Source organism: Bombina bombina, chromosome 9, assembly GCF_027579735.1.
Source record: "Bombina bombina isolate aBomBom1 chromosome 9, aBomBom1.pri, whole genome shotgun sequence".
NCBI classification, from domain to species: Eukaryota; Metazoa; Chordata; class Amphibia; order Anura; family Bombinatoridae; genus Bombina; species Bombina bombina.
Window position 1 is genome coordinate 234068297 of NC_069507.1, and position 22272 is coordinate 234090568.

The 22272-nt window shown below is 35.2% G+C and overlaps 1 protein-coding gene across 1 annotated transcript in view; it reads left to right on the plus strand.

Moving 5' to 3' along the window:
• Positions 1-22272, plus strand: part of ABLIM1 (actin binding LIM protein 1) — a 383296-nt gene that overhangs the window by 144836 nt on the left and 216188 nt on the right. The window contains exon 5 of the mRNA XM_053692692.1: positions 20673-20799. Within this exon, the coding sequence (XP_053548667.1) occupies positions 20673-20799 (127 nt within the window). The remainder of the gene's footprint in view (positions 1-20672; positions 20800-22272) is intronic.

Here is a 22272-nt window from a genome sequence, read left to right on the forward strand (position 1 = left end):
CATTGCTGCTATGTGGCATTGAAAAGTACAATCAGACAGATTTATTTTACCCCTCATATGCTGTAAACTGAATTTCCATGTGACCTTGTGTGGCTGCAACAAGCACCCTGCAATTCCCAACTAAGGACTAGATTACAGGGTTTGCATTCATTGGGCTTACCACTGGTATTACGAGTTGAAAGTAAACGCGATAGCTTGAGAGAAATTGTGATTTAGATAAAGATCTAGGGAGCACCTCAGAGGTGGGCAGGGATAATACTGGAATGACACTATACTGATTAAAGGTTAATAATAGTGATAATACACAAATTTATTAATGCATACACAATGGTAGAAAATTAAAAGAGGTAAAAATGACCAATGGGATAATTCCTCAGCATAAAAATTATACATAAAAAAACACATACAAGAAAATATTCATGGATCCATGTTATACAATAAATTAAATTAAAATTAAAATTAAAAACATATGGCCGTCAAAGATAAAAAGTACAGTCTTAGATAGATAAATATATGATTACCTTGGTTAGGAGGAATATAGCACCATCAGACAAATCTTATAGAGTTGTTCTCAAATGACAATCTAAAATAACAATCTTAAATGGCTAATATAAAATATAAAATATAAAAAATATAAAATATCAATAGTCAATAAATTAGTGTTTCCACATATGGTGTGTGATCCCTGAATAACAGGGTGTGAATAATATTCCAAGTTCCTTCAGGACGATCAAGTCCTGTAACAAGTCTGTCCTGTGAGGAAAAGATGATGTGAAGGTGTCCAAAATTATGATGAAACTGTGTCTTTTAGAATGTTGATGATAAAACTGTGTTTTATAGTGTAGCAAAAAATAGTGAAAAAAAGAAGTATGTAGTGAAAAAATTAAAAATATAAAAAAAGTAATAAAAATATGAATCCAAAGTGATCACTCTAAAACGCAATTGTAAACACAATTGAAAAATTGAAAGAAGCTGATGAAGTGCTCGTGTTAGTGTCCTAAGATCCAAAAGTTAGAATCCTTAAATCCAAAAGGTAAAAAAATTCCCAGTGTACCTGTGGAATACAAATAACAAATAGTGCAATATTGCTGAAATAGACCTATAACTAAATGAAATAAGGCTTACCATAAATAGTCAACGCGTTTCGGCCCTTCCTTGGGCCTTTTTCAAGACTGTATTATGGTAAGCATTACTAAGCCTCCTTAAATACTGATCTAGATCAATCAAATGGCGCCTTTTTCGCGCCAAAAATGTGTACCTTTGAACCGGAAGTGTTACCTTCCAATCCGGTTACCTATATGAAATTGTATTTCTTGTGAATAATGGTCAATTTGTTATTATTACATTTCAAATTTAAATGACCTAATATTCGCTATGTCCCATTTTATATTTGTGTTCTTAAATAACTTAGGGACTAGTTAGAGTCTGAAATCGCCGAAACCGGAAGTGTGATATCACTTCCGGTTCACGGCATATAGCCGGTGTCTTACTGGTTCGACTAATTATTAATATCCCTAATTCGTAGTTTGGGCAACCTTTCTGTAAGCCCACACGATGTGAAGAATGCTCGAGTCTCTCTGGATTAAAGGATCTTTTGCTATCTGATTGGGTTACAGCTTGTGCGTGAAACCGGAAGTGACATCACTTCCGGAAATAGTATCTCTGTCGGTATTCTTAATCATTAAAACATAAATATAAAGACTAATACGAATACAAAAATATAGATATATATAAAAATATATAAAAAAATATAAGGGATGTGACTAAAATACAAATTTGGAATTAGTAGAAACTACATACTGAAAATGACAATGAAAGTGGTGGAAACTACATACTGACAAAGGGGCTAAAATAGATGTAAGGTGATATTAAAAATAAAAACTACAGTGTTGACAATATTGGAAACTGTTTGTACAATAATTCATAGCTAGTGTTCCTATAAAACTATATGTGGTGTACAAGATCTCTTACAAAACACAATATTTGGTAAAACTGTCCATAATGGGTCATATTAAAATGAGTGAGAGCTTAGTTCATTATTCATATTGATGATGATTATAAGAGGTCTCAGAAATCACTGTTCCAATACCATGCCTTTGTGTTGGATTCATGTTTAAGTCTCATTTATAAGGGGACGAAGTCTTTTGTGGTTATCAATATAAATCCTATATTAAGGGTATTATCTCAGGTTAAACTACATATCTATTTCTAGGGTGAATATAATGCAAATGGTAGTTCTTAATTTGAAAATATCTATAAAAATAACTATAAAAATGCTTCCTTCCATGATAAAAAACTTTTATGATAAAAAACTTTAGTCGTGCTCCCAAGATTAATTTCTTCGCTTTGTTAAACTATCGATCTGTTAGATCTAAGCTATGTTGAACTATCTATTGGCATTCAGACAAAGATAAAAAAGTTAAAAAGGTAAAAAGGTATAGAAAATTCTAAGAAGGAAATGGTCTTATAGGGTGTCTATGCTAATTGCCCCATTAGTAATCTGAATATTCCTTCCTTCTCGGGGGGGGGAGGGGGTTGTAGGGATCATGCTCTTATTTAAAGATACACTCATCTATTATGCTAGTATGAAGATACATGCTAATAATCGATTCATGTGTACTACTATATATGTATGAGCATGTTCACTTCAGAAAAAATAGGTGTGACAAATCTTCCTTGTTGTTTAGACCCTTTGGATGAAGGCAGTCTAGATTGCAAATCCATCTAGATTCCTCTATGAGTAATTTCTTCTCTTGGTCTCCCCCTCTCCAACTGGGAGTTACCAGTTGGATGCCGCAGTATTTGAAATCTTTCTTATTACCCAAATGTTGTTTGGTGAAATGTTTATACAGTGGAGTCTCCATACTCTTGTGCTTAATCTGTAGCAGGTGTTCCCTAATTCGATCCTTTAGGGGTCTTGAGGTCTGTCCAATGTATTGGAGACCACAGCTGCATTCGATTAGATAGATGACTCCCTTGCTGCTGCATCTTATATGATCTCTAATGAGGTAGTCTGTTTGGGTGTTATGTGCAGTGAATTTCTTTGTCTTCATGCCACTTTCACATGCATTACAGCTTGGGCATGGATAGAAGCCCTTAATGTCTCTTCCGTGTATATCTCTTGTTTTCATCCTGGGAGTTCTTTCTTAGTCGAAAGCTCCAACGAATGTGAGTAACCATCTACTCACAAGTTGTTACAGTGTCACACTATGTTGCTATTTTCTGTTTCTTTCTCCATGAGATTCCACTGAGGAATTGGTTGCAGATTTGCAAACAAGCAGAATACTCTATCAAGAAAACTTGGATATATCCTTATATTTGAACTTTAATTTGTTTTCACTTTATTTCATCATCACATTTATTTCACATTACACAGTACAGTTACACTAATAACAACACCATCTAATAAAATACATTACACAGTACAGTTACACTAATAATAACACCATCTAATAAGTACATTACACAGTACAGTTACACTAATAATAACACCATCTAACAAATACATTACACAGTACAGTTACACTAATAACAAAACCATCTAATAAATACATTACACAGTACAGTTACACTAATAATAACACCATCTAATAAATACATTGCACAGTACAGTTACACTCATAATAACACCATCTAATAAAATACATTACACAGTACAGTTACATTAATAATAACACCATCTAATAAATACATTATACAGTACAGTTACATTAATAATAACACCATCTAATAAATACATTACACAGTACAGTTACACTAATAACAACACCATCTAATAAAATACATTACACAGTACAGTTACACTAATAATAACACCATCTAATAAGTACATTACACAGTACAGTTACATTAATAATCACACCATCTAATAAATACATTACACAGTACAGTTACACTAATAATAACACCATCTAATAAATACATTACACAGTACAGTTACACTAATAATAACACCATCTAATAAAATGCATTACACAGTACAGTTACACTAATAATAACACCATCTAATAAAATATATTACACAGTACAGTTACACTAATATTAACACCATCTAATAAATACATTACACAGTACAGTTACACTAATAATAACACTATCTAATAAATAAATTACACAGTACAGTTACACTCATAAGAGCACCATCTAATAAAATACATTACAGACTATATTTACACTAATATTAACACTATCTAATAAAATACATTACACAGTACAGTTACACTCATAATAAAACCATCTAATAAAATACATTACACAGTACAGTTACACTCATAATAACACCATCTAATAAATACATTACACAGTACAGTTACACTAATAATAACACCATCTAATAAATACTTTAAACAGTACAGTTACACTTATAATAACACCATCTAATAAATACATTACAAAGTACAGTAACACTAATAATAACACCATCTAATAAAATACAATACACAGTACAGTTACACTAATAACACCATCTAATAAATATATTACAAAGTACAGTTACACTAATAATAACACCATCTAATAAAAAACATTACAAAGTACAGTTACACTAATAATAACACCATCTAATAAATATATTACAAAGTACAGTTACACTCATAATAACACTATCTAATAAATATATTACAAAGTACAGTTACTCTCATAATAACACTGTCTAATAAATATACATTACAGAGTACATTTACACTCATAATAACACTATCTAATAAATATATTACAAAGTACAGTTACTCTCATAATAACACTATCTAATAAATATACATTACACAGTACAGTTACACTAATAATAACACTATCTAATAAATATACATTACACAGTACAGTTACACTAATAATAACACCATCTAATAAATATATTACAAAGTACAGTTACACTAAAAAAACCCACTATCTAATAAATATACATTACACAGTACAGTTACACTAATAATAACACCATCTAATAAATACATTACACAGTACAGTTACACTAATAATAACACCATCTAATAAATACATTACACAGTACAGTTACACTAATAATAACACCATCTAATAAATACATTACACAGTACAGTTACACTAATAATAACATCATCTAATAAATACATTACACAGTACAGTTACACTAATAATAACACCATCTAATAAATACATTACAAAGTACAGTTACACTAATAATAACTCCATCTAATAAATATACATTACACAGTACAGTTACACTCATAATAACACTATCTAATAAAATACATTACACAGTACAGTTACACTCATAATAACACCATCTAATAAATATACATTACACAGTACAGTTACACTAATAATAACACTATCTAATAAAATACATTATACAGTACAGTTACACTCATAATAACACCATCTAATAAATACATTACAGAGTAGAGTTACACTAATAATAACACCATCTAATAAATACTTTACACAGTACAGTTACACTAATAATAACACCATCTAATAAAAAACATTACAAAGTACAGTTACACTAATAATAACACCATCTAATAAATATATTACAAAGTACAGTTACACTCATAATAACACTATCTAATAAATATATTACAAAGTACAGTTACTCTCATAATAACACTGTCTAATAAATATACATTACAGAGTACACTTACACTCATAATAACACTATCTAATAAATACATTACAAAGTACAGTTACTCTCATAATAACACTATCTAATAAATATACATTACACAGTACAGTTACACTAATAATAACACTATCTAATAAATATACATTACACAGTACAGTTACACTAATACTAACACCATCTAATAAATATATTACAAAGTACAGTTACACTAAAAAAAAAACACTATCTAATAAATATACATTACACAGTACAGTTACACTAATAATAACACCATCTAATAAATACATTACACAGTACAGTTACACTAATAATAACACAATCTAATAAATACATTATACAGTACAGTTACACTAATAATAACACAATCTAATAAATACATTACACAGTACAGTTACACTAATAATAACATCATCTAATAAATACATTACACAGTACAGTTACACTAATAATAACTCCATCTAATAAATATACATTACACAGTACAGTTACACTCATAATAACACTATCTAATAAATATACATTACACAGTACAGTTACACTAATAATAACACTATCTAATAAAATACATTACACAGTACAGTTACACTCATAATAACACCATCTAATAAATACATTACAGAGTAGAGTTACACTAATAATAACACCATCTAATAAATACTTTACACAGTACAGTTACACTAATAATAACACCATCTAATAAATACATTACAGAGTAGAGTTACACTAATAATAACACCATCTAATAAATAACAGCGCAAGTACAGTTACACTAATAACAAAACCATCTAATAAAATACATTACACAGTACAGTTACACTAATAATAACACTATCTAATAAAATACATTACAGAGTAGAGTTACACTAATAATAACACCATCTAATAAATAACAGCGCAAGTACAGTTACACTAATAACAAAACCATCTAATAAAATACATTACACAGTACAGTTACACTAATAATAACACCATCTAATAAATATACATTACACAGTACAGTTACACTAATAACACCATCTAATAAATATACATTACACAGTACAGTTACACTAATAATAACACCATCTAATAAATATACATTACACAGTACAGTTACAATAATAACACCATCTAATAAATATACATTACTCAGTACAGTTACACTCATAATAACACTGTCTAATAAATATACATTACACAGTACAGTTACACTAATAATAACACTATCTAATAAAATACATTACACAGTACAGTTACACTCATAATAACACTATCTAATAAATATACATTACACAGTACAGTTACACACATATTAACACTGTCTAATAAATATACATTACACAGTACAGTTACACACATAATAACACTATCTAATAAAATACATTACACAGTACAGTTACACTAATAATAACACTATCTAATAAAATACATTACAGAGTAGAGTTACACTAATAATAACACCATCTAATAAATAACAGCACCAAGTACAGTTACACTAATAACAAAACCATCTAATAAAATACATTACACAGTACAGTTACACTAATAATAACACCATCTAATAAATATACATTACACAGTACAGTTACACTAATAACAAAACCATCTAATAAAATACATTACACAGTACACTTACACTAATAATAACACTATCTAATAATATACATTACAAAGTAGAGTTACACTAATAATAACACCATCTAATAAATATACGTTACACAGTACAGTTACACTAATAACACCATCTAATAAATATACATTACACAGTACAGTTACGCTCATAATAACACCAATTAATAAATATACATTACACAGTACAGTTACACTAATAATAACACTATCTAATAAAATACATTACACAGTACAGTTACACTCATAATAACACTATCTAATAAATATACATTACACAGTACAGTTACACTCATAATAACACTATCTAATAAAAATACATTACAAAGTACAGTTACACTCATGATAACACTTTCTAATAAAATACATTACACAGTACAGTTACACTAATAATAACACTATCTAATAAAATACATTACACAGTACAGTTACACTTATAATAACACTATCTAATAAATATACATTACACAGTACAGTTACACTAATAACACCATCTAATAAATATACATTACACAGTACAGTTACACTCATAATAACACCAATTAATAAATATACATTACACAGTACAGTTACACTAATAATAACATCATCTAATAACAATGATTAAAACAAAATATTGCACACAAACGTTATAAATGCTCAAAGATATGAGGTCTTAGGTGTTAGAAAAAAAAAAGTGGGTAAAGAGTTTCAACATAGAGATACATACATGTCTAAAGATGTAAATGTATGTATATATTTATATATATATATTATATATATATATATATATATATGTGTGTGTGTGTGTGTGTGTGTGTGTGTACATATGTATTTATATGTGTATATATGTATTTACAGACATATATAGACATATAAACACATAAATACATATGTACAAAGATTTTTATATATATATATATATATATATATCACTCACTGGCCACTTTATTAGATACACCGCTAGTACCGGATTGGACCCTTTTTGCCTACATAACTGCTTTAATTCCTCTTGGCATGGATTCAACATGGTGTTGGAAACATTCATCAGACATTTTGGTCCATATTGACATGATAGCATCACGCAGTTGCTGCAGACTTTACGGCTGCATATCCATGATCAAATCTCCCGTTCCACCACATACCAAAGGTGCTGGATTGGATTGAGATCTGGTGACTGTGGAGGCCATTGGAGTACAGTGAACTCATTGTCATGTTGAAGAAACCAGTTTGATGATTTGAAATGAAATGACTTGAGATTTGTGACATGGTGCATTATCCTGCTGGAAGTAGCCATCAGAATATAGGTACACTGTAGTCATAAAGGGACGGACATGGTCAGCAACAATACTCAGGTAGGCCGGGGCCTTTAAATGATGCTCAGTTGGTACTAAGGGGCCCAAAGTAAGAAAAGAAAATATCTTCACCACGTCTAGATGCCTAAATGCATTGAGTTGCTGCCATGTGATTAGCTGATTAGAAATTTGTGTTACCAAGCAATTGAACAGGTGTACCTAATAAAGTGGCCGGTGAGTGCATATATAAGTGCATTGGAACCCTTTACAGTTTAGTAGATGAAAACATGTAAAATCATATGTATGCAATATTCATTTTTAATAAAGTGTTATAGTGTGTATTTACTGTAAATATTTCACATTTCAATGTTCTGCACATAGCAAAATACGTTTGATGTATTACTGGGCTAAAAAGTTGCACCCAGGTGGTTAATCGCCATAGAACAGGCTAACAATGTTATTGAGCCAGTTGTTCGTTCCTGTGAGTGCACTTCTCTCTGTATACATACAGTATATAGCACACAGAAAAAGTCCAGCACTCACTCACAAGCTCTCAACTAAGATAAAAAGCAGCAATGCAAGAGTTAGTTACCGCATCTGGTCAAATGGGAAAAGCCCAGGTACCTCGTCAAGGTCTCTTCCAAAAACCTGGGTCACTAAACAGCAACACAATGCAGGCTCACAATCAAACAACTGTGAAAAAATGGAGGGTGCACAGGCTTATGTAATCTCCCCAAACATATACAAAACACGGGTGGGGTCAGCACTCTCAGGCCGGACCGGGTACACATCCTATGAACCTGTAACATGCACAGCCCTGGTACAAAACAGCACTCTCAGGAAGCTGCACTGTTACCAGAGTCACAGGCAGTTAACCCCAGACAGGCCTGGGTGCAAGGCCCAAACAGGGAAAATTACAAAAAAGAATACATTAATATAGCACAGAGAGAAAGTCCACCACTCACTCACAAGCTCTCAACTAAGATAAAAAGCAGCAATGCAAGAGTTAGTTACCGCATCTGGCCAAATGGGAAAAGCCCAGGTACCTCGTCAAGGTCTCTTCCAAAAACCTGGGTCCTTAAACAGCAACACAATGCAGGCTCACAATCAAACAACTGTGAAAAAAATGGAGGGTGCACAGGCTTATGTAATCTCCCCAAACATATACAAAACACGGGTGGGGTCAGCACTCTCAGGCCGGACCGGGTACACATCCTATGACGCTGTAACATGTACAGCCCTGGTGCAAAACAGCACTCTCAGGAAGCTGCACTCTCACCAGAGTAACAGGCAGTTAACCCCAGACAGGCCTGGGTGCAAGGCACAAACAGGGAAAATTACAAAATATAATACATTAATATAGGACCCAGGCCTGTCTGGGGTTAACTGCCTGTGACTCTGGTGACAGTGCAGCTTCCTGAGAGTGCTGTTTTGCCCCCAGGGCTGTGCATGTTGCAGGGTCATAGGATGTGTACCCGGTCCGGCCTGAGAGCGCAGACCCCTCCCGTGTTCTGTATATGTTTGGGGAGATTACATTAGCCTGTGCACCCTCCATTTTTTCACAGTTGTTTGATTGTGAGCCTGCATTGTGTGGCTGTTTAGGGACCCAGGTTTTTGGAAGAGACCTTGACGAGGTACCTGTGCTTTTCCCATTTGGCCAGATGCGGTAACTAACTCTTCCATTGCTGCTTTTTATCTTAGTTGAGAGCTTGTGAGTGAGTGCTGGACTTTTTCTGTGTGCTATATTAATGTATTCTTTTTTTGTAATTTTCCCTGTTTGGGCCTTGCACCCAAGCCTGATTGGGGTTAACTGCCTGTGACTCTGGTGACAGTGCAGCTTCCTGAGAGTGCCGTTTTGCACCCAGGGCTGTGCATGTTACAGGGTCATAGGATGTGTACCCTGTCCGGGCTGAGAGTGCTGACCCCACCTGTGTTTTGTATATATATATATATATATATATTGTACCAAAATATCTTCAGATATATGTAGAAATATTTATCTATTGATAAATAGAACATATTCTGCTATGTGCAGAACATTGGAATGTAAAACATTCATATTTTCATGTTGGGTTAGCATAATGAGAATATGCAATCAGGTTTGCGCTAGAGGGGGGTGTTAGTTTTTTTTTTGTCTTTTTCTCCATTGACTTCTATGGGGGAATATGTGAACGTACACACACTATTCTAATGTCGGCTTTTTGCGCTCTTTGGGTTAGCGCAAGAGCGAAAACAGTTTCCTTTCAACTCATAATACGAGCACTACCTGACGAGTGCAAAAAGCTTCTAGTGCAATTAACTCTCAAGCAGAAGTGTTAATTTGTGCTCAACTTGTTATTTTGCCCTAAATCTTACATTAAAAAGGATATTTTATGTATGCAAACGCTCTGCCAGTTAGGAACAAATATAAAATGAGCCCTTGGATTACTTTGGACAGCTATACAAATCACATGCTTCCCGAAAGTCTCTTCCACTATTCTAATCCATCTAAAAGGTGTAAAAGAGACATCAAACATTTTCAGATTGTTATATAAAATGTTAAGTTTTGCCCAGTTTAAAAAAATAAACAACAACAAAAAACATTGCAATATTCTTTAAATATTTATTTTGCTCCATTTCCTGTAATTTAACTCTGAAAATTAAAAACATGAGGCAGAGCTGGTGTAACGTGCTCGTGCACGATTTCCCTATAGGAATCAACGGGGAGAGCCAGCTGAAAAAAAGTCTAACACCGGCAAAAAAGCAGCGTAAAACTCCTTAACGCAGCCCCATTGATTCCTATGGGGAAATACATTTTATGTCTACACCTAACACCCAATCTGCCGCCCCAGACATCGCCGGCACCTACATTATAATTATTAACCTCTAATCTGCCGCTCCGGACACCGCCGCCACCTACATTATACTTATGAACCCCTAATCTGCTGCCCCCAACATCGCCACCTACCTAGATTTATTAACCCCTAATCTGCCGCCCCAACGTCGCCGCCACTATAATAAACATATTAACCCCTAAACCGCTGCACTCTTGCCTCACAAACATTAGTTAAATATTATTAACTCTTAATCTGCCGGCCCTAACATCGCCACCACCTACCTACATTTATTAACCCCTAATCTGCAGCCCCCAACGTTGCCGCCACTATATTAAAGTTATTAACCCCTAAACCTAAGTCTAACCCTAAACCTAACACCCCTAACTTAAATATAATTAAAAGAAATCGAAATAAATATTCCTATCATTAGCTAAATTATTCCTATTTAAAACTAAATACTTACCTGTAAAATAAACCCTAAACTAGCTACAATATAACTAATAGTTACATTGTAGCTATCTTAGGATTTATTTTTATTTTACAGGGAAGTTTTAACTAGGTAGAATACTTACTAAATAGTTATTAACTATTTAATAACTACCTAGCTAAAATAAATACAAAAGTACCTGTAAAGTAAAACCTAACCTAAGTTACAATTACACCTAACACTACACTATAATTAAATTAATTCCCTAAATTAAATACAATTAAATACAATTAAATAAAATTAGCTAAAGTGCAAAAAAAAAAAAAACACTAAATTACAGAAAATAATATTTAAATTACAAGATTTTTAAACTAATTACACCTAATCTAATCCCCCTAACAAAATAAAAAAGCCCTCCCCCAAAATAAAAAAGCACTACCCTACACTAAATTACAAATAGCCCTTAAAAGGGCCTTTTGCGGGGCATTGCCCCAAAGTAATCAGCTCTTTTACCTGTAAAAAAAAATACAAATCCCCCCCAACATTAAAACCCACCACCCACACAACCAACCCTACTTTAAACCCACCCAATACCCCCTTAAAATACCTAACACTAACTCCTTGAAGATCACCTTACCAGGAGAAGTCTTCATCCAACTGGGCAGAAGTCCTCAACGAAGCCGGGAGAAGTCTTCATCCAAGCCGGGTGAAGTGGTCCTCCAGACGGGCAGAAGTCTTCATCCAGACGGCATCTTCTATCTTCATCCATCCGGTGCGGAGCGGGTCCATCTTCAAGACATCTGATGCGGAGCATCCTCTTCAGCCCACGGCTAACACTGAATGAAGGTTCCTTTAAATGACGTCATCCAAGATGGCGTCTCTTCAATTCCGATTGGCTGATTGATCTATCAGCCAATTGGAATTAAGGTAGAAAAAATCCTATTGGCTGATGCAATCAGCCAATAGGATTGAGCTGGCATTCTATTGACTGATTGGAACAGCCAATAGAATGCCAGCTCAATCCTATTGGCTGATTGGATCAGCCAGTAGGATAGAATTCTATCAGCCAATCGGAATTGAAGGGACACCATCCTGGATGACGTCATTTAAAGGAACCTTCATTCAGTGTTAGCCGTCGGATGAAGAGGATGCTCCCCGTCGGATGTCTTGAAGATGGACCCGCTCCGCGCCGGATGGATGAAGATAGAAGATGCCATCTGGATGAAGACTTCTGCCCATCTGGAGGACCACTTCGCCCGGCTTGGATGAAGACTTCTCCCGGCTTCGTTGAGGACTTTGGCCCGGTTTGATGAAGACTTCTCCCGGTAAGGTGATCTTCAAGGGGTTAGTGTTATGTTTTTTTAAGGGGGTATTGGGTGGGTTTTAGAGTAGGGTTGGTTGTGTGGGGTAGGGATTTTTATATTTTGGGGGGGGGGTTATTTTGTTAGGGAGAGTAGATTAGGTGTAATTAGTTTAAAAAGCTTGTAATTTGTTTATTATTTTCTGTAATTTAGTGTTTGTTTGTTTTTGTACTTTAGCTAATTTTATTTAATTGTATTTAATTTTATTTAATTTAGGGAATTAATTTAATTATAGTGTAGTGTTAGGTGCTAGTGTAACTTAGGTTAGGTTTTATTTTACAGGTCAATTTGTATTTATTTTAGCTAGGTAGTTATTAAATAGTTAATAACTATTTAATAACTATTCTACCTAGTTAAAATAAATACAAACTTGCCTGTAAAATAAAAATAAACCCTAAGATAACTACAATGTAACTATTAGTTATATTGTAGCTAGCTTAGGGTTTATTTTATAGGTAAGTATTTAGTTTTAAATATGAATAATTTAGTTAAATTTAATTTTAGTTTATTTAGATTTATTTTAATTATATTTAAGTTAGGGGGGGTTAAGGTTAGGGTTAGACTTAGATTTAGGGGTTAATAACTTTAGTATAGTGGCGGCAACGTTGGGGGCGGCAGATTAGGGGTTAATAAATGTAGGTAGGTGTCGGCGATGTTAGGGATGCCAGATTAGGGGTTAATAATATTTAACTAATGTTTGTGAGGCGGGAGTGCGGCAGTTTAGGGGTTAATAGGTAGTTTATGGGTGTTAGTGTACTTTTTAGCACTTTAGTTAAGAGTTTTATGCTACGGCGTTGTAGTGTAAAACTCATAAATACTGACTTTAGAATGCGTTACCAGTCTTGACAGGAGAGGGTCTACCGCTCACTTTTTGGCAGACTCATAATACCGGCGCTATGCAAGTCCCATTGAAAAAAGAGGATACGCAATTTACGTAAGTGGATTTGCGGTATTTCCAAGTCTGGTCAAAAAAGTGAGCGGTGAGCCTATACCTTCAAGACTCGTAATACCAGCGGGCGTTAAAAAGCAATGTTAGGACCGGCTAACGCTGCTTTTTAAGCCTAACGCAAAACTTGTAATCTAGCCGCATGTTCCCCTCTTTATTCCACTACTGGGTGATCATTTATTCTTATGGTCCTCAAAAGGAGTTGTGGGTTCTAATAGTCTCTGAATACTTTAAAAATAGTGCACATTACAACAGAAATAATTCAACCTTTATATTTCAAAATGTTTCTAGAGCACGGTCCTTCAAACTTTTATTCCCCAAGACCTAGTGCCACAATACCACTTACCCCAATGACCCTATTTTTATGCTTCATCTAAAAGATTTTGAAGTAATATACAACAAGATAGCTGCAATTTTTGGAAAATTCACTAAACTGATTGTAGTCAAACTTGAAAGTGTTCTAAAAGGTAATAACAAACACACTCTCATACAACACACACACTGTCATACAACACACACTCATACTCTCATTCAACACAAACACCATACACACTCTCATACAACACACACACTCTCAAACACACACACTCTCACACAACACAAACACCATGCACACTCTCATACAACACACACTGTCATTCACACTCTCATATAAACACAAACACCTCGCACACTCTCATACAACACACACTCATACAAAACATACACCACACACACTCATAAAACACATATACCACACACACACAACACACACTCACACTCTCATAGAACAAAAAAAAAACACCATGCACACCCTCATACAAAACACACACACCATGCACACTCTTATTCAACATAAACACAAACCACACACACTTTCATACAACATACACTCTCATAAAACTCAAATACCACACACAGTCATACAACACACACACACTCATACAACCACAAACACACACATACTCTCATATAACCACACACACTCTCATACAACACACAAACCACACACACTATCATATAACATACACACACCAACCACACACTCTCATTTAAACATACACAAATCACACACTCATATATAACATACACACACATCACACACACTCCTACAACACACACACAAGTCACAACCCAGTAAACATGGTGTTGTGACCCAGTAATAGGGGCCAACCTGTGGTTTGAGGAACCTGTTCTAGTGCATCCATGTCAAATAGGTCATTTGCTATAGCTCACATACAAAAAGTGCCATACATAGCACTGTGACATCACTGTTCAAAATAAAAAAAAAACTTTATTTATTTTTAATTGGACAAACCCGTAAGTAAAGCTTTTTTGATTTGTAAGCAGTGTTTTCACAGTGCTTTGTAGAATACTTTTAGAATATATTTGAAATGAATATTAGTTCACAAACATCACATCAGCACAATGTTATGTTTTAATGCATTTTGGACAAAATCATTACACAAAATAAATCTGATTGGATGCTTCTACTTTGTGGGGCATACAAATCTAAATATTATAGTGTAAAATCAAATGCTATTTAATTCCTTTTTTTTTTTTTTACTATGTTTTAACTACTTCAGTATAGTTGAAATATATTCAAGGTTGTACTACTGGTACAGCCCCATTCTGCTCCAGATGAGGATGCAAGTAATTGGAGCATACTCATGAATACCTGTTTCTCATTTGCTCACTAGCTATATTGAGTTGCTAGCAGATTCTGAGCCAATGAATATTTCATATTTATCAAAACCAAAATATATGGGAGCATCATGGGAAATGTAGTTCTGAGACATCTGGAGTGCCAAGGTTCTCCATCACTGGTACAGACCAATCCACAAAAAAAACTGTATCCATGCACAGTGTGTGCCTATCCTCAGCAACTGATGCATTTCTGTGCTCTCTGTGTGATGCAGATGTAGCCAAATAAAAACTTAAAGGGACATAAAACCCAAAATATTTCTTTCATGATTCTGATAGAGCATGAAATATTAAACAAGTTTCTAATTTACTTCTATTATCAATTTGTCTTTGTTCTCTTGGTATGCTTTGTTGAAAAGCAGGGACTTAAGCTCAGGAGCGTGTGGGAGATGGTGACCGCTCATGGCATTCGGCTATTTTTGAAGCTTTATTTCTTCTTGTGAAAGTGCAACACACTAAGATCTGTGAAAATCCAGTAGTGTCACTGTGTTGTGCTGTAGAAAACTAGCTTCAATGCTAGAATGTTGCGAAAGCGAAACTGCTGAATACACATACCTAATGCACCTGTCTAGAGCACTATATGGCAGCAGCTTTGCAAGAATGGTATCCATTTGCAAGCGCATTAGATGGCAGCACTATTTCCTACCATGTAGTGCCCCCAATACCTACCTAGGTGTCTCTTCCACACAAAATATCATGGGAACAAAGCAAATTTGAAAATAGAAGTAAATTGGAAGCTTTTTTTAAAAAAAGGTATTCTCTGTCTGATTCACCAAAGAACATTTTAGGTTTCATATCCCTTTAAAGGGACATCCCACACAAGACTGAAATGCACATGAGTGTTTTTTGTGTTTTAGTTTTGGCTGCACTGTCTCTTTAATTAGGTTAGTCGCACATTTTATATTACGCCTTTATTTTTTAAAAAAATTTAAACACACACAAAATAATGTGTAAATGGCTTTTCCCTGTCTAGGTTGAATCTTTATCTAGGATTTAAATCTCATTTAATTCTATGTTATGTTACGTCTGTTCCCCTGATACATAATAACTAAATGACTTTGTGTGAGTGTATATCCTGTATATGAGTGCACATCTCATTCCTTCTCTATATGGTGCCATCAATTAGCTATTAGCCACAGACTGCACAGGCCAATATTTATCAAGCAGTTGTATGATTTATGTGTTTCAGTGTTGATGTTGCAATATATTCCTGATTTGCCTCGAATTATTTCAGTGCCTTCCTTCACTTGGCAATAACATTTAGTCAATAGGGATGGTACAGCTTGGAATTTTTTTTCTAAGAAGCAAACACATGAGATAATGTTGATACTTTTAACCCCTTGGATGCCAGAATGTTCTGCAACTTATATAATTCAATGTTCTAAAAGCCTCTTTGGCTGCCCAAAAGGATTATGGGGACATACACCTAAACTGTGAGTCTTGCTTATGATTTAAACATTAAACATGAGTTTTCAGCTTGAAATATTAGCTTATAAAAATTAATGGCATATATTTAGTAAGAAAACTACTGTTTTATTCCAGTATATTTTTCTTGGAATCTGTTGCATGGGAGGCATTTGAGAACATATTAATTGGAAGGAAGAAAGAAAGGGTTAACCAATATGTGTGAACAGTAGATATTTGTTTTCAGACCAATATAAAAAAAAGACAAATTTTTCCATATTTTTAACTTTTCCTTTGGGCTGCTGCTGGCTTTTAGCACTAGCTAAGTTTAGGCTGCTAATCAGCTGATCCTTTGCTGCCATGATGTTTCCCATAGGAAATAACCAACAAATAGATGTTTTTGTTAATAAACAAATTCTCAACAACAGTGTGGCTAACACTGCTACATATATGTCCCTAATTGGCTTTATCAGATAACAGCTGCAAAACAATTTTCTTTATGCTAAATCTATGACAGTGGCTAGTCTTGTTTGCTGACTAACGGCCAGATCTGGTGAACTGCTTGTGCAATGCCGCCCCCTGCACATTCGCTGCCAATCAGCCGCTAGCAGGGGGTGTCAATCATCCCGATCGTATCTGATCGGGATGATTGCTGTACACCGCCTTAGAGGTGGACGAGTTAAGGACCAGTGGTCGTACGATTGCTGCTTCTTAACTCCTCATTCCGGCGAGCCTGAAGCCTCGCGCGGAATAAGCAGATTGACTGCTTAGTAAATCGGCCCCAATGTGACAAACAGGGCTGTCCAACCTTAATCCATGAGGACAGGAGACAGATCAGAGAATCCTATTTTGTAATGAGAGGCAAGATACTAAGGCAATTAGTTTTGTGTCCTTAAATGGACACTAAACCCAAATGTTTTCTTTAATGATTCAGACAGAGCATGCAATTTTAAGCAACTTTCTAATTTACTCCTATTATCAATTTTTCTTTGTTCTCTTGCTATCTTTATTTAAAAAGCAAGAATGTGATGCATAGGAGCAGGACCATTTTTGGTTGAGAACCTGAGTTATGCTTGCTTATTGGTGGGTAAATGTAAACCTCCAATAAGCAAGCGCTATCCATGGTACTGAACCTAAAATGGGCTGGCTGCTGAGATTTTCATTCCTGCTTTTAAAATAAAGATAGCAAGAGAACGAAGAAAAATTGATAATAGGAGTAAATTTGAATATGGCTTAAAATTTCATGCTCTATCTGAATCATGAAAGAAACAATTTGGGTTCAGTGTCCCTTTAAAATTTGGTCTGTCTGCAGGGCACAAAGACTAAAGTTTGATTCCTTGATTAAGGTAATAAGTTTACGGCGTGAATGTTGGTCATTTTATCTCAACATTGACCAGATGCCTAAAAGATGATTGTCATTTGGGAGATGCTGCTACCATCTAGTGTATTTATAAGGAATTGCAGACTAAATATACTACAAGATAGAAGGTCAAACCCAGAGTATCCCAGGATAATATGAACAGTTGGCAAGTATGGGGCCCATCAAGTCTGCCCATATTTATTTAGAAGAGATATTTTATGTGCAAAGTAATGATTAGTTATTGGTATATGCACTGCCTCTCCTAAAATCTATTCCTTAGATATTCCTAGATAACTTGTCTATTTAATATTAGAAAACATTTGTCACTATACACATAGCCTCTCATGAAGTCAGTGACTGTTTATAAATGACATGGGGTGGCAGGCTGCTAACATAAAGCAGAGAGCTGTGACGCGGCCCTGGCTGGTTCCTGGCATTACATGTTGGGGCCAGTTTGTACCAGATCTAGAGAACTAACATGATTAAGGAACAAACTATTAGCACTACAGCACCAAAAGGTGAACCTTGGTACTTTGCTTCATGTTGCATTACAGTGTTCTCTCATCTGCAAAATATGGTAACAACTGTTTTCATTCTATACATTGTTTACAGTTATTTTATTTAGAGATTAGATTTGTATTTTTAGTACTGATAGGGTTAATATAGTACTGTTTTGCTGATGTTGTTTTTGCATTAGTGTATTTTTTAATGTGTGTTTAACTTGCAATTTGCATTTCAGTTTCTGAACAGTACACGGCTGGTGACTGCTGCATACATGCATATGCTGCTTCCAATTGGCTCACTGACCGTGTCCTGCTTAGGAACTGCAGTGTGGTGCAGCTCCTGAGTGGGATTTGTACTACAGCAAGGAACTCTAATGCAACAATAAAATATTTTTTCCATTAGAAGATTCCTTTCATAGCACAATGTTATTGGGACATTAAACACTAAATACATGCTAGAGTTTGAGGCCTATTTACCAAAATGTCTGTTGGACCTGATCCGACAGTGCGGATCAGGTCCGACAGACATCGCTGAATGCGGAGAGCAATTCGCTCTCCGTATTCAGCATTGCACCAGCAACTCTTAGGAGCTGCTGGTGCAACGCCGCCCCCTGCAGACTCGCGCAGGGAGGTGTCAATCAACCCGATCGTACTCGAGCGGGTTGAATTGTGGCGATCTCTGTCCGGCTCCTCAGAGCAGGCGGACAGGGTTATGGAGCAGCGGTCTTTAGAAGCGGTCTCTGAAGACTCGCCAGAAACACGGGCCCACAAGCTCCATACAGAGCGCGATAAATGGGCCTCATAATGTTTTATGGAGATATATTTTAAAATTATATTTGTATTACATTTTAAAGAACTAAGTCTTATTCTTCAGTTTCTAAGAAGAAATGGGCACTGTCACATTGAAACCTAGGTTTTCCCTTATCCAATCTCTTCTGCTGCGGCCAATTTGGCGCAAATGTAAAAGAGTCAATAATGTTTGCAAACAATGGATGTATTGAATATAGCAATGTTAAAGGGTATTTAAAGGAATAGTCTAGTCAAAAAATGTTAAGCTATTATTATTATTATTTTCATTCTTTTGGTATCTTTATTTGAAAAAGCAGAAATGTAAGCATAGGAGCCGGACCATTTTTTGTTCAGCATCTGGCTAGCGCTTTCTGATTGGTGTCTAAATGTAGCCACCAATCAGCAAGCGCTACCCAGGTTCTGAACCAAAAATGGGCCAGCTCCTAAGCTTACATACAAAGAGAAGGAAGAAAATTTGCTAATAGGAGTAAATTAGAAAGTTGCTTAAAATTGCAGGCTCTATCTGAATCATGAAAGTTTAATTTTGAATAGACTATTCCTTTAACCCCTTTATCAACTCTTTTATAAAAGTTACTAAATGACCTCAGCAACGATATGACACAGGAACAGAATAGGATAAATAAGTTACAATGTGGAAGGACCCGCTATATAGCAACTTAGAATTGGACCACAATCTTAAGTATAACATTTTAAGTATAAATTCCAGGAAAACAGAACCAAATAAATAATGAAACTATATTGCAAAGGTTTTTTTAAAGATTCTCTTGTTGTTTTTCTAAAACAATCACAAAGTGTTTAACGTCCCTTTGAACTGTAATCTTTGTGCAGTGTTCTCATTTTGTTACCAAATTCTGCGCTGTAAATGTGTTTCTTGTTTCTAGGTTGTGCCGGCTGCGGAAGGGACATTAAGAATGGGCAGGCGTTACTTGCACTGGAGAAACAGTGGCACCTGGGCTGTTTTAAATGCAAATCTTGTGGAAAAGTCCTAACTGGAGAATATATCAGCAAGTAAGAATATACTAATACCCATCATTTTATGTTCTTGTTTCTCTATTTTTGTTCAAAAAGTACCTTTTAAAGACAGCTGTCATCTTAAAAATGTGTCTTAAAGGGACTTGTAATTATTTTCTTTCACATCTCAAAAAGAGTGTTTGAGTTAAATGGAATTACAGATTTTCTTTTTAAAGTGACAGTCTATCTAGTCTTTAAAAAGATAGATAATCCGAGGGCGGAGCTAGCCAGCAAACTGAGAGGAAGCTTTTAGCTGGAGCTCCAGACAGAGATCACAAAACAGAGAATTTTAAGGCTGTTTTGGCACTGCCAACTTTATACTTTAAGTCCTGTGTGCCTCTGGACACTACTAGGAGGCAGCAGGGCAAATTCCGGAGCTTTTGGAGCCATTTTCGAGAGATCCGAATTCCAGTACCAGGCCGAAACTAGGAAAGGCCGTGGATGCGGCCTACCCCGGGCCGGATAAAGTGCAGCAAGGGGCCGAAATCAATATAATTTAAATCCCTACCATCCGACCGGCCAGCTTATACTAGGTAGACCCAAGGATTGGCTTTATCAGACCGAAAATAATCATTTAAAGTGGAGCAGCTTACCGGAAGGTATAATAATTGAGGAGGTGGAGGAGGCCTCAGGAGTCCTTGCCTGGAGGTGAGGGCTGAGGAGATCAGGCAAAAAAGAAGGTGACAACATCATCTGGAAACTACATATATGCTTTGAAATCTGCTACAGGGATCAGCAACATAAGGGTGAGTGGCGGGAAAAGTCGCCATCTTGGATGCACTAGCATTATTGGGATTGTAATATACATCTACTCACTATACAATTTTATCATTAATCCTTGCCTAGATAGTGAGTTTGTATTATAACCTTAGCATCCTTGCAATGCAGGGGAGAGACACTGGGGGAGGATTATAAAGCAGAAAGCAATTAAAAGCTGCAGACTAACTGACTGTATGCCTGAATAGGCAGAGAGCATGAGAAGTCACTAGCATCAGATTCAGGGTTCTCAACCTAAGTAGTTCTAATAAAGCCACAGCAGATAACATCTCACCTCTCACTAGCCTAATTCTGCACCTCAACAAGGCGAGATTGGGACACTTCTAGCGAGACTTTCTGTGGTTAACACTGTCACGTAGACATTAGAACGGCAGACCCTGAGACACTAAGAAATATTAACAACACTCTGGAGAGATATTTAAAGCGTGCAATGTTTGGCTAAACATATTAAAATTCAACCTGGAGTGATCTTAAAGAGACATTGAGGATACAAGCTGACATAATGCCAACTAGCAGCAAACTAATGTTTTTATAAAGCTGTTGAAAGAGGAAAGGGAGGCAAGGTGAACAAAGGAGAATACAGGTGTAACATTTTCAATTCATCTGCTTCTCTGACGAATTTTGTAACATATCTGCTGAAGGGGGACACTTTTCAAGATGAAGAGCAGGAATCAAACAGTAAAGGACTGCTTA